Raw genomic sequence first — 12247 nt, forward strand, 5'->3', positions numbered from 1 at the left:
CAATTTACAGTGGACAACGAAAACAAGTTTCTTATTGGACATGGTCTGGTGGTCCCTCTACATCGGCTTTCATTTGGTCCCTTGTGAATACAACCCTGGATTGATTGAACTGAAGTTAGACATGTGACACTGAACAGAAGCAACATGTCCACTAGAGGGAATTCTCTCCTCTCATTCAAATTCTGATGCAAAGCGTGAGAAGAGATATGAGCTGAGTTTGATTAAAACCTTTTTGGGATAGGGGGCTGGTTTTTTACTTTTGGATGAATAGCGTGTCCAGATTGAACTGCCTCCTACTCTGTCCCAGATGCTAATATATGCATATTATTATTAGTATTGGATAGAAAACACTCTGAAGTTTCTAAAACTGTTTGAATGATGTCTGTGAGTATAACAGAACTCATATGCTAGGCGAAAACCTGAGAAAAATCCAACCAGGAAGTGGGATATCTGAGGTTTGTAGTTTTTCAAAGCTTGGCCTACCGAATATACAGTGTTTATGGAGTCAAGTTGCACTTCCTACGGCTTCCACTAGATGTTAACCGTCTTTAGAAACTGGTTTGAGGATTCTACTATAAAGGAGGGGCTCATGAGACCTGTTTGAGTCAGTGGTCTGGCAGAGTGCCTTGGTCTCATGATGCGCGCTCCCGACAGAGTTGCCTCTCGTTCCAGTGCTTTTCTTCAGACATAGGAATTCTCCAGTTGGAACATTATTGATGTTTTATGTTAAAAACATCCTAAAGATTGATTCAATACATCGTTTGACTTGTTTCTACGAGCTGTAACGAAAATGTTCGAGTTTTTGTCTAGACGAAGTGCTCACACCTCATGAAGATGGATTACTGGGCTGAACACGCTAACAACTAGTGGCTATTTGGACATAAATGATGGACTTTATGGAACTTTATGGAACAAATCAGTCATTTATTGTGGAACTGGGATTCCTTGGAGTGCCTTCTGATGAAGATCATCAAAGGTAAGTGAATATTTATGATGTTATTTCTAACTTCTGTTGACTCCAAAATGGCGGATATTTCTCTGGCTGGATTGGGCTCTGAGCGCCGTTCTCAGATTATAGTTTTTCCATAATCTGACACAGCGGTTGCATTAACTTCTTCGATATAGGGGGCGCTCTTTTAATTTTTGGATAAAAAAACGTTCCCGTTTTAAACAAGATATTTTGTCACGAAAAGATGCTCGACTATGCATATAATTGACAGCTTTGTTTCCAAATCTGCAAATATATTATCTGTGAGTGCCACAGAACTGATGCTACAGGCGAAACCAAGATGTAATTTCAAACAGGAAATGCCCCAGATTTTGAATGTGCTTTGTTCCAATGTCTCCTTATATGGCTGTGACTGCGCAAGGACTGCGCTTCACTGTAGGGACGGTGCCAATTTTTCTTCAGGTGTAACGCTCGGCTTTCAGGCCAAAGAGTTTAATATTGGTTTCATCAGACCAGAGAATCTTGTTTCTCAGGATCTGGGAGTCTCAAGGTGCTCGAAGCAGGCGGTCATGTGCCTTTAACTGAGGAGTGGCTTCCGTCTGGCCACTACCATAAAGGCCTGATGGGTGGATTGCTGCAGAGATGGTTGTCCTTCTGGAAGGTTCTCCCATCTCCACAGAGGAACTCTAAAGCTCTGTCAGAGTGTCCATCGGGTTCTTGGTCACTTCCCTGTACAAGGCCCTCCTCCCTCAATTGCTCAGTTTGGCCGGGCGGCCAGCTCTAGGAAAAGTCTTGGTGGTTTCAAACGTCTTCCATCTAAGAATGATGGAGGCCACTGTATTCTTGGGGACCTTCAATGCTGCTGACATTGTTTGGTAGCCTTCCCCAGATCTGTGCCTCGACACAATCCTGTCTCGAAGCTCTACGGACAATTCCTTCGACCTCATGGCTTGGTTTTTGCTCTGACAACTATGGTTTGACAGTGCTCCAATCAAGTTGTAGAAACATCTCAAGGATGATCAATGGAAACAGGATGCACCTGAGCTCAATTTTGAGTTTCATAGCAAAGGTTCTGAATACTTATGTAAATAAGGTATCTGTTTTTTATTTTTAATACATTTGCAAAAATCCTTGTTTTGCTTTGTCATTACAGGGCATTATGTATAGATTGCTGAGGATTATTTCTTTAATACATTTTAGAATAAGGATGTAATGTAACAAAATGTGGAAAATGTCCAGGCTAAACAGCGTAACCAAAGATTACCTCTTCATCAGCTCTACAACAAGCTGCTATGGAGCAAATTGTAAAATGGTGTTCAACCCTGAGCTGAGAGTAAATGATAGCCTTTCTACCTTAGCTCCTAAACCATTCCCACATCGATTAACCAATGAGTGTACATTTAATTAGCTGAACTTTGTTAATTAGACCAGGCAATACTATGAAAAACAAATTCAGTTACTAACATTCATTTGTTAAAATTACCATAATTAGTCAAATAGGCTTTACTTTAAAAGACATAGAACTACATCAAGTAGAACATGATTAGAACTACTCCTCAGAGACTGAAAGCATGTGAGCTGCTTGCTAATTACATCGCTCACCACACCTGGCTTCAACCTGAGCATTCAACTTGGTGGCAAACAATTAAGGTCAGGCCCACCTAAAACGGCAGCTAGCTATGCATGGCAATGGACTAGTTCACTTAATCCAAACCACACATGTATATACTTTCAAGCATTTTAGATATTAACTTCATGAAATACCTTTTAAAATGGTGATAAGGACCGGCTAAGGCTGCGTCAACACACACAGGTATAAGATGTGTTTAAAGTTTACAGTTTTCAGAAAAGATGTGACTGTCATTTTTCAGACAGTACCAGAAACTGTAGTTGTTAAAGGTATGCTCACTAGAGGGAAGCAAAACCATGATAATGTAGGGGTATGAGGGGATGGCACTTGCCATGTTTGAGAGCATTAAATGCATGATGCATTGTGGGTAAATGGTGACTGACTGATCTACAAACATTTATGAGGAGTTATTTATGATGCAAGGTGATTTGTAGATCAGTTATTAGGCAGTCGCCTGCAATGTCGAACAAGCCCAATGGTCGCATTCCCCTGCACAGACAGTTGCTTGCATTAACCACTGGTTGTGTGCCTTGCCATTGACTGACAAATTGCTACAACATATGGTTAGTTGATACTTAAAAAACCTATCCAGGCATTGTAAGATCTGTCAGGCGTCAGAAATGTCTAAGCATAGGAACCCAGAATTGTCTATGCATTCAATGGGCTCATTTGGTATTCACATTTGCTGTGAGAAAAATGTCTAAAAACAACAGACCTCCATAAATGTAGTTACAGCTTGTAAACTAAAATGGCCGTTAGAAGGCCAACAGAAGCCTACCCACTGGGCACACACTGGTTGAATCAACATTGTTTCAACGTCATTTCAATGAAATGACATGCAGTAATATTCAGGATACGAAAACGTACAAAAATGACAGCGAGTCTAACAGCCCCTCAACAGGCTTCCTATTGCAGCTAAGACCATGCCTAAATCATTCCATGGAGGGCCTAGGGTCTGCAGGTTATTTTAAAACGTTCAGTTTAGACCTAGACTACCAGGTGAAGAAAGTTCTTTACTAATTAGTGAACTTAATACATCAAGTGAAGAGAGGAGCGAAAACCCACAGATACTCAGCCTTCTGTGGAAGGAGTTTGACACGTGATCTAGTCAAGGGGGGTCCAAAACTCAAGCCTGGGTCCCCCCCACACACAGTGAGTATTTTGTCAAAGCCTTTGTTTTAAGCAATCGGGAGCTGTTTTACGTTTAAAATCAGCAGCTTAATCAATTCTGATTGGCTGCACGAGGCCTATATGGCATTTTGTTTTTGCACATTGAAGCGGCAGATAGGTGAATATCATTCATATAAAAAACTACCAGAGGAGGCTGGTGGGAGGAGCTATAGGAGGACTGGCTCATTGTAATGCCTGGAATGGAATAATGGAATGGTATCAAACACAAACATATGGAAACCACGTTTCCTCCTCCTATTACTCCTTCCACCAGCCTCCTCCGCAGACCATGTATGGGCATACTGGATCAAAATGTTGTTGTTTTAAAAGGTCAGAGTTGGAACTAACCATTTTCTTTGAATAAGTACTGTATTTCATCAAGGTAAGTGTTTCATTTAGGCTTCTCAAGAGGAGCCCAAATCATGTCTTAACCTAAAGATAGTGTGGGTTTAGCCCTTATCATTACACCAATTCAATTGCACTAGATTGGGTCATTGGACGTCCCCTTTAGCCTTGTCAGGGAAATGCCCCAACTCTTAGACGCTGCCCAAATCCTCTATCTAATCGCAAATACACCTCACACGTGAAACAGGTTTGGAAACATTTGTAACTTAACTTTAATATGAATGACAACATTTTTCAAACACAAAAGATACACTTACTGCATACATGACATAGTATAGCAAAGTTGCAGCCAGCTGTGTTTTGATTAACACCTGCTTCTGACCGGAAATGTGGAATGGAAGGGTCCAATGGAAATGTGAGTGCACAGTGAGAGGATGTGTCATTCCATGGCTGAAGGCTGTTACAGCTGGGTGCAACTTTCTAAACTGCTTACAGTAAGAGTATCTTATATTCTTACTCACTGGTACAAAAGTTCAGTTCCAAAAGTTTCCAAAACCGTATTGCGAGCTAAGATTATGAACGTTTCTAAACGTTAAAACAGATTGTTGGGATTGTAGTTCACATAGAGCCAGTTGTGGTCCATACCTTCAGCTGACAATCAAAAAGGCTATAGTTTCATTATTACTACTACTATACTGAACAAAAATATAAACGCAACCTGTAAAGCATTGGTCCCATGTTTCATGAGCTGAAATAAAGTATCTCAGAATTGTTCCATATGCACAAAAAGCGTATTTATCTAAAATAAAACATCCCTGTTAGTGAATATTATATATTATATAATAAAATCATCCACCTGACAGGTGTGGCAAATCAAGAAGCTGATTAAACAGCATGATCATTTGCACAGGTACACATTGTGCTGGGGACAATAAAAGGACACTAAAATATGCAGTTTTGTCACACAACAATCCCACAGATATCTGAAGTTTTGAGGGAGCGTCCAATTGGCATGCTGACTGCAAGAATGTCCACCAGAGCTGTTTCCAGAGAATTGAATATTCATGTCTCTACCATAAGCCACCTCCAATGTTGTTTTAGAGAATTTGGCAGTAAGTCCAACCAGCCTCACAACCGCAGACCACGTGTAACCAATTCAGCCCAGGACCTCCATATCCGGCTTCTTCACCTGTGGGATCATCTGAGACCAGCCACCCGGACAGCTGATAAAACAGAGGAATATTTATGTCTGTAATAAGGCCCCTTTGTGGGGTAAAACCCATTCTGATTGACTGTGCCTGGCTCCCAATTTAGTGGGCCTATGCCCTCCCAGGCCCACCCATGGCTGTGCCCCTGCCCAGTCATGTGAAATCCTTAGATTAAGGCCTTATTAATTTATTTCAATTGTCTGATTTCCTTATATGAACTCTAACTCAGTAAAATTGTTGCATGTTGCCTTAATATTTTTTTCAGTAATAGAAACATCTGAGTCATTCATATTTATATTTATATTTAAATTGGGTGTTTGTGACATTTTACACCACAAAAAAATGCAATGGATGTGTTCTAATTTACGAATAGAACCTCCTCAATCTTCCATGTAATGGTCAGTAGAGCGACATTTTGGGGACGCCAATGAGATCAAACAAAAGTATTCCGTACGTCAACAACCTTTGACGTCGTCTCTGCGACCTCTCTCTCTTCACATGGATTGATTGAATACGCACGGATGATGTCATGCATAGAAAGCCGAACACTAAAATAACAGCATGGTCATAAGAGGGACGTGCGTAAAAGGCACATCAACATCCATTCGTGCCACTGATGCACCCGTGATTCCGTATGCACGCTAGTGTGGTCTGAAACTTGGAGCATCCCACGAAGTGCACATCAGGCTTGGTGAAACATTCAGTGACAATAAATAATACAGGCTAAGATAGTTAGAGTAGGCTACTCGATGGTTTGAATTGGGATACGGCGAACGGTTACGCATGAGCCGCGGCAACAGTTAGAACAGTGAAAGGACAAGCGCGATCTAGTACAAGAATACTTGGACGAATACTCTATTCATTTGTTGGGGAAAACGTTGACCAATTGTCGCCCAAACGACCAGAACATGAAGAAAAGTCCTGCGAATTCAGGTATGTTGGGAAATGTGTTATTATTGTGGAATACACTATTGTGCGCCCACCCCTCAATTTCAAGTTGCTTTATTTCCACGAGATCTTGGAGGCTTGTTGTAGATGATGTGATATGTTTGAGTGCATGTCTGTCTACTATGTATTTTCAGCACTTAGTTTGATTCCTTTGTATTTTAATTATTTTAATTTGAACCTCTTTTATCTACATTTCTGAATACATTTTCGTTGAATGATCTATAGGCTAGTGTTTTTCCCTACATGTCTACATGTGTACCATATGCCTGGATTTCCCTGTATTTTCATTACTTGCATGACTTGTCATTAGACAAATCAAAGAGCCTAAACTTTAACACAGGGAGCAGTACAGGTCAGTCACCTTTATTCCCTTCCTCTCCTTTTTATTGAGACTCTCTCCTTTTATTTATTTAATCTTTCTCTGTCTCTTTTTGCATTTTTCGTCTCTCCCCTCTGACCAGTGTGTGTTTGCAGACTGATTGTTCTCCATCTAGAGGAGAGCCTCCTGGACTTCTCTAGCCATTAAGGCCTCTGTCTGTCCCATTATGCGTCATCCCTTTGTCCTTCTCCTTCCTGCTCTCTATGGCTGTGATATGCTGGCCCTCTCTAGGCTCTATTAATACACATAGTGGTGTGTGTGTGTGTGTGTGTGTGTGTGTGTGTGTGTGTGTGTCACAGCATACCTCTGCTCACTGGCTCCTCTCAGACCCCATCTGTGCTTCCCACTCGTTCCCAACGTTCAGGACCACAGGACGGGCTCCTGGGATCAAGTGGATCAGAAAATCGGAAAATAACACATGCTGATGCCAAAGTGTTTTTTAGTGTGTTGGGATTCATGCTCAGGTTACAGTTGGCAATACAGCACAAATCAGGGACCAGGCTAAGCATCATTAAGTCAGTGTGTGACCTTTCAGAGGGAAGGAGAATGGCCTTTAAAGCAGGACCTTTTCCTACATAGCATTATCCTCGGCAGTTTATGGAGTGCTTTGAGTGATTATCACTGTATGTCGGCTCCTGGGAGAGCTCTGATACTGATACCAGCCCTCTCATAGTGGTGGTGTTGAGACAAACCAGACAGCCTGTCCCAAAACACTCACTAACCCTTCTCCTCTGGCTTATCCTTTCGATGTTAAATCTGTAGGTTGTTAGCAATATGGTGGAAGGTCCCCCACCACACTGCTGAAACCTATCGAGAGCCTTCAGATCTGCTTATACTGATACCAGTGCTCTGTTTGTGAGGTTGAGACTAGAGGTTGACCGATTAATCGGAATGGCCGATTAATTAGCGCAGATTTCAAGTTTTCATAACAATCGGAAATCGGTATTTTTGCACACCGATTTGGCCGATTTTTTTTTTTAGAAACTGTACATTTTATTTGTTTTGCACCTTTATTTAATCTTTATTTAACTAGGCAAGTCAGTTAAGAACACATTCTTATTTTCAATGACGGCCTAGGAACGGTGGGTTAACTGCCTCGTTCAGGGGCAGAACGACAGATTTTGCAACCTTACAGTTAACTGGTCCAACGCTCTAACCACCTGCCTCTCGTTGCACTCCATGAGGAGACTGCCTGTTACGCGAATGCAGTAAGCCAAGGTAAGTTGCTAACTAGCATTAAACTTATCTTATAAAAACCAATCAATCATAATCACTAGTTAACTACACATGGTTGATGATATTACTAGTTTATCTAGCGTGCCCTGCGTTGCATATAATCGATGCGGTGTGTATCGTTGCTCTAATGTGTACTTAACCATAAACATCAATGCCTTTCTTAAAATCAATACACAGAAGTATATATTTTTAAACCTGCATATTTAGCTAAAAGAAATCCAGGTTAGCAGGCAATATTAACCAGGTGAAATTGTGTCACTTGTGTCACTTCTCTTGCGTTCAGTCAGTGTATATGCAACAGTTTTGCCCGCCTAATTTGCCAGAATTTTACGTAATTATGACATAACATTGAAGGTTGTGCAATGTAACAGGAATATTTAGACTAATGGATGCCACCCATTAGATAAAATACGGAACGGTTCCGTATTTCACTGAAAGAATAAAAGTCTTGTTTTTGAGATGATAGTTTCCGGATTCAGCCATATTTCCCATCCCTGTGGTTAGCGCTGCTCTATTTCCTATCCCTGTGGTTAGCGCTGCTCTATTTCCCATCCCTGTGGTTAGCGCTGCTCTATTTCCCGTCCCTGTGGTTAGCGCTGCTCTATTTCCCATCCCTGTGGTTAGTGCTGCTCTATTTCCCATCCCTGTGGTTAGCGCTGCTCTATTTTTTTTTTTTCATTTCATTTCACCTTTATTTAACCAGGTAGGCTAGTTGAGAACAAGTTCTCATTTGCAACTGCGACCTGGCCAAGATAAGGCATAGCAGTGTGAACAGACAACACAGAGTTACACATGGAGTAAACAATTAACAAGTCAATAACACAGTAGAAAAAAGGGGAGTCTATATATACATTGTGTGCAAAAGGCATGAGAAGGTAGGCAAATAATTACAATTATGCAGATTAACACTGGAGTGATAAATGATCAGATGGTTATGTACAGGTAGAGATATTGGTGTGCAAAAGAGCAGAAAAATAAAAATAAATAAATAAAAACAGTATGGGGATGAGGTAGGTGAAAATGGGTGGGCTATTTACCAATAGACTATGTACAGCTGCAGCGATCGGTTAGCTGCTCAGATAGCAGATGTTTGAAGTTGGTGAGGGAGATAAAAGTCTCCAACTTCAGCGATTTTTGCAATTCGTTCCAGTCACAGGCAGCAGAGAACTGGAACGAAAGGCGGCCAAATGAGGTGTTGGCTTTAGGGATGATCAGTGAGATACACCTGCTGGAGCGCGTGCTACGGATGGGTGTTGCCATCGTAACCAGTGAACTGAGATAAGGCGGAGCTTTACCTAGCATGGACTTGTAGATGACCTGGAGCCAGTGGGTCTGGCGACGAATATGTAGCGAGGGCCAGCCGACTAGAGCATACAAGTCGCAGTGGTGGGTGGTATAAGGTGCTTTAGTGACAAAACGGATGGCACTGTGATAAACTGCATCCAGTTTGCTGAGTAGAGTGTTGGAAGCAATTTTGTAGATGACGTCGCCGAAGTCGAGGATCGGTAGGATAGTCAGTTTTACTAGGGTAAGTTTGGCGGCGTGAGTGAAGGAGGCTTTGTTGCGGAATAGAAAGCCGACTCTTGATTTGATTTTCGATTGGAGATGTTTGATATGGGTCTGGAAGGAGAGTTTAGAGTCTAGCCAGACACCTAGGTACTTATAGATGTCCACATATTCAAGGTCGGAACCATCCAGGGTGGTGATGCTGGTCAGGCGTGCGGGTGCAGGCAGCGAACGGTTGAAAAGCATGCATTTGGTTTTACTAGCGTTTAAGAGCAGTTGGAGGCCACGGAAGGAGTGCTGTATGGCATTGAAGCTCGTTTGGAGGTTAGATAGCACAGTGTCCAAGGACGGGCCGGAAGTATATAGAATGGTGTCGTCTGCGTAGAGGTGGATCAGGGAATCGCCCGCAGCATGAGAAACATCATTGATATATACAGAGAAAAGAGTCGGCCCGAGAATTGAACCCTGTGGCACCCCCATAGAGACTGCCAGAGGACCGGACAGCATGCCCTCCGATTTGACACACTGAACTCTGTCTGCAAAGTAATTGGTAAACCAGGCAAGGCAGTCATCCGAAAAACCGAGGCTACTGAGTCTGCCGATAAGAATACGGTGATTGACAGAGTCGAAAGCCTTGGCAAGGTCTATGAAGACGGCTGCACAGTACTGTCTTTTATCGATGGCGGTTATGATATCGTTTAGTACCTTGAGCGTGGCTGAGGTACACCCGTGACCGGCTCGGAAACCAGATTGCACAGCGGAGAAGGTACGGTGGGATTCAAGATGGTCAGTGACCTGTTTGTTGACTTGGCTTTCGAAGACCTTAGATAGGCAGGGCAGGATGGATATAGGTCTGTAACAGTTTGGGTCCAGGGTGTCGCCCCCTTTGAAGAGGGGGATGACTGCGGCAGCTTTCCAATCCTTGGGGATCTCAGACGATATGAAAGAGAGGTTGAACAGGCTGGTAATAGGGGTTGCGACAATGGCGGCGGATAGTTTCAGGAATAGAGGGTCCAGATTGTCCAGCCCAGCTGATTTGTACGGGTCCAGGTTTTGCAGCTCTTTCAGGACATCTGCTATCTGGATTTGGGTAAAGGAGAACCTGGAGAGGCTTGGGCGAGTAGCTGCGGGGGGGGGGGGGGCTGTTGTCCGAGGTTGGAGTAGCCAGGCGGAAGGCATGGCCAGCCGTTGAGAAATGCTTGTTGAAGTTTTCGATAATCATGGATTTATCGGTGGTGACCATGTTACCTAGTCTCAGTGCAGTGGGCAGCTGGGAGGAGGTGCTCTTGTTCTCCATGGACTTCACAGTGTCCCAGAACTTTTTGGAGTTGGAGCTACAGGATGCAAACTTCTGCCTGAAGAAGTTGGCTTTAGCTTTCCTGACTGACTGTGTGTATTGGTTCCTGACTTCCCTGAACAGTTGCATATCGCGGGGACTATTCGATGTTAGCGCAGTCCGCCACAGGATGTTTTTGTGCTGGTCGAGGGCAGTCAGGTCTGGAGTGAACCAGGGGCTATATCTGTTCTTAGTTCTGCATTTTTTGAACGGAGCATGCTTATCTAAAATGGTGAGGAAGTTACTCTTAAAGAAAGACCAGGCATCCTCAACTGACGGGATGAGGTCAATGTCCTTCCAGGATACCCGGGCCAGGTCGATTAGAAAGGCCTGCTCACAGAAGTGTTTTAGGGAGCGTTTGACAGTGATGAGGGGTGGTCGTTTGAATGCGGCTCCGTAGCGGATACAGGCAATGAGGCAGTGATCGCTGAGATCCTGGTTGTAGACAGCGGAGGTGTATTTGGAGGGCCAGTTGGTCAGGATGACGTCAATGAGGGTGCCCTTGTTTACAGAGTTAGGGTTGTACCTGGTGGGTTCCTTGATGATTTGAGTGAGATTGAGGGCATCTAGCTTAGATTGTAGGACTGCCGGGGTGTTAAGCATATCCCAGTTTAGGTCACCTAACAGAACAAACTCTGAAGCTAGATGGGGGGCGATCAATTCACAAATGGTGTCCAGGGCACAGCTGGGAGCTGAGGGGGGTCGGTAGCAGGCGGCAACAGTGAGAGACTTATTTCTGGAGAGAGTAATTTTCAAAATTAGTAGTTCGAACTGTTTGGGTATGGACCTGGAGAGTATGACATTACTTTGCAGGCTATCTCTGCAGTAGACTGCAACTCCTCCCCCTTTGGCAGTTCTATCTTGACGGAAGATGTTATAGTTGGGTATGGAAATCTCCGAATTTTTGGTGGCCTTCCTGAGCCAGGATTCAGACACGGCAAGGACATCAGGGTTAGCAGAGTGTGCTAGAGCAGTGAGTAAGACACACTTAGGGAGGAGGCTTCTGATGTTGACATGCATGAAACCAAGGCTTTTTTGATCACAGAAGTCAACAAATGAGGGTGCCTGGGGACATGCAGGGCCTGGGTTTACCTCCACATCACCCGCGGAACAGAGAAGGAGTAGTATGAGGGTGCGGCTGAAGGCTATCAAAACTGGTCGCCTAGGGCGTTGGGGACAGAGAATAAGAGGAGCAGGTTTCTGGGCATGGTAGAATATATTCAGGGCATAATGCGCAAACAGGGGTATGGTGGGGTGCGGGTACAGCGGAGGTAAGCCCAGGCACTGGGTGATGATGAGAGAGGTTGTATCTCTGGACATGCTGGTTGTAATGGGTGAGGTCACCGCATGTGTGGGGGGTGGGACAAAGGAGGTATCAGGGGTATAAAGAGTGGAACTAGGGGCTCCATTGTAAACTAAAACAATGATAACTAACCTGCACAACAGTATACAAGGCATATTGACATTTGGGAGAGACATACAGCAAGGCATACAGTAATCACAGGTGTTGAATTGGGAGAGCTAGCTAAAACAGTAGGTG

General features: G+C 43.5%; 1 protein-coding gene across 1 annotated transcript in view; it reads left to right on the top strand.

Moving 5' to 3' along the window:
- The first annotated feature begins 5884 nt into the window (after positions 1-5884).
- Positions 5885-12247, top strand: part of LOC139370355 (septin-9-like) — an 88140-nt gene continuing 81777 nt past the window's right edge. The window contains exon 1 of the mRNA XM_071109780.1: positions 5885-6235. Within this exon, the coding sequence (XP_070965881.1) occupies positions 6211-6235 (25 nt within the window). The 5' untranslated portion in view covers positions 5885-6210. The remainder of the gene's footprint in view (positions 6236-12247) is intronic.

Source organism: Oncorhynchus clarkii, chromosome 17 (assembly GCF_045791955.1).
Source record: "Oncorhynchus clarkii lewisi isolate Uvic-CL-2024 chromosome 17, UVic_Ocla_1.0, whole genome shotgun sequence".
Taxonomy (NCBI): Eukaryota; Metazoa; Chordata; class Actinopteri; order Salmoniformes; family Salmonidae; genus Oncorhynchus; species Oncorhynchus clarkii.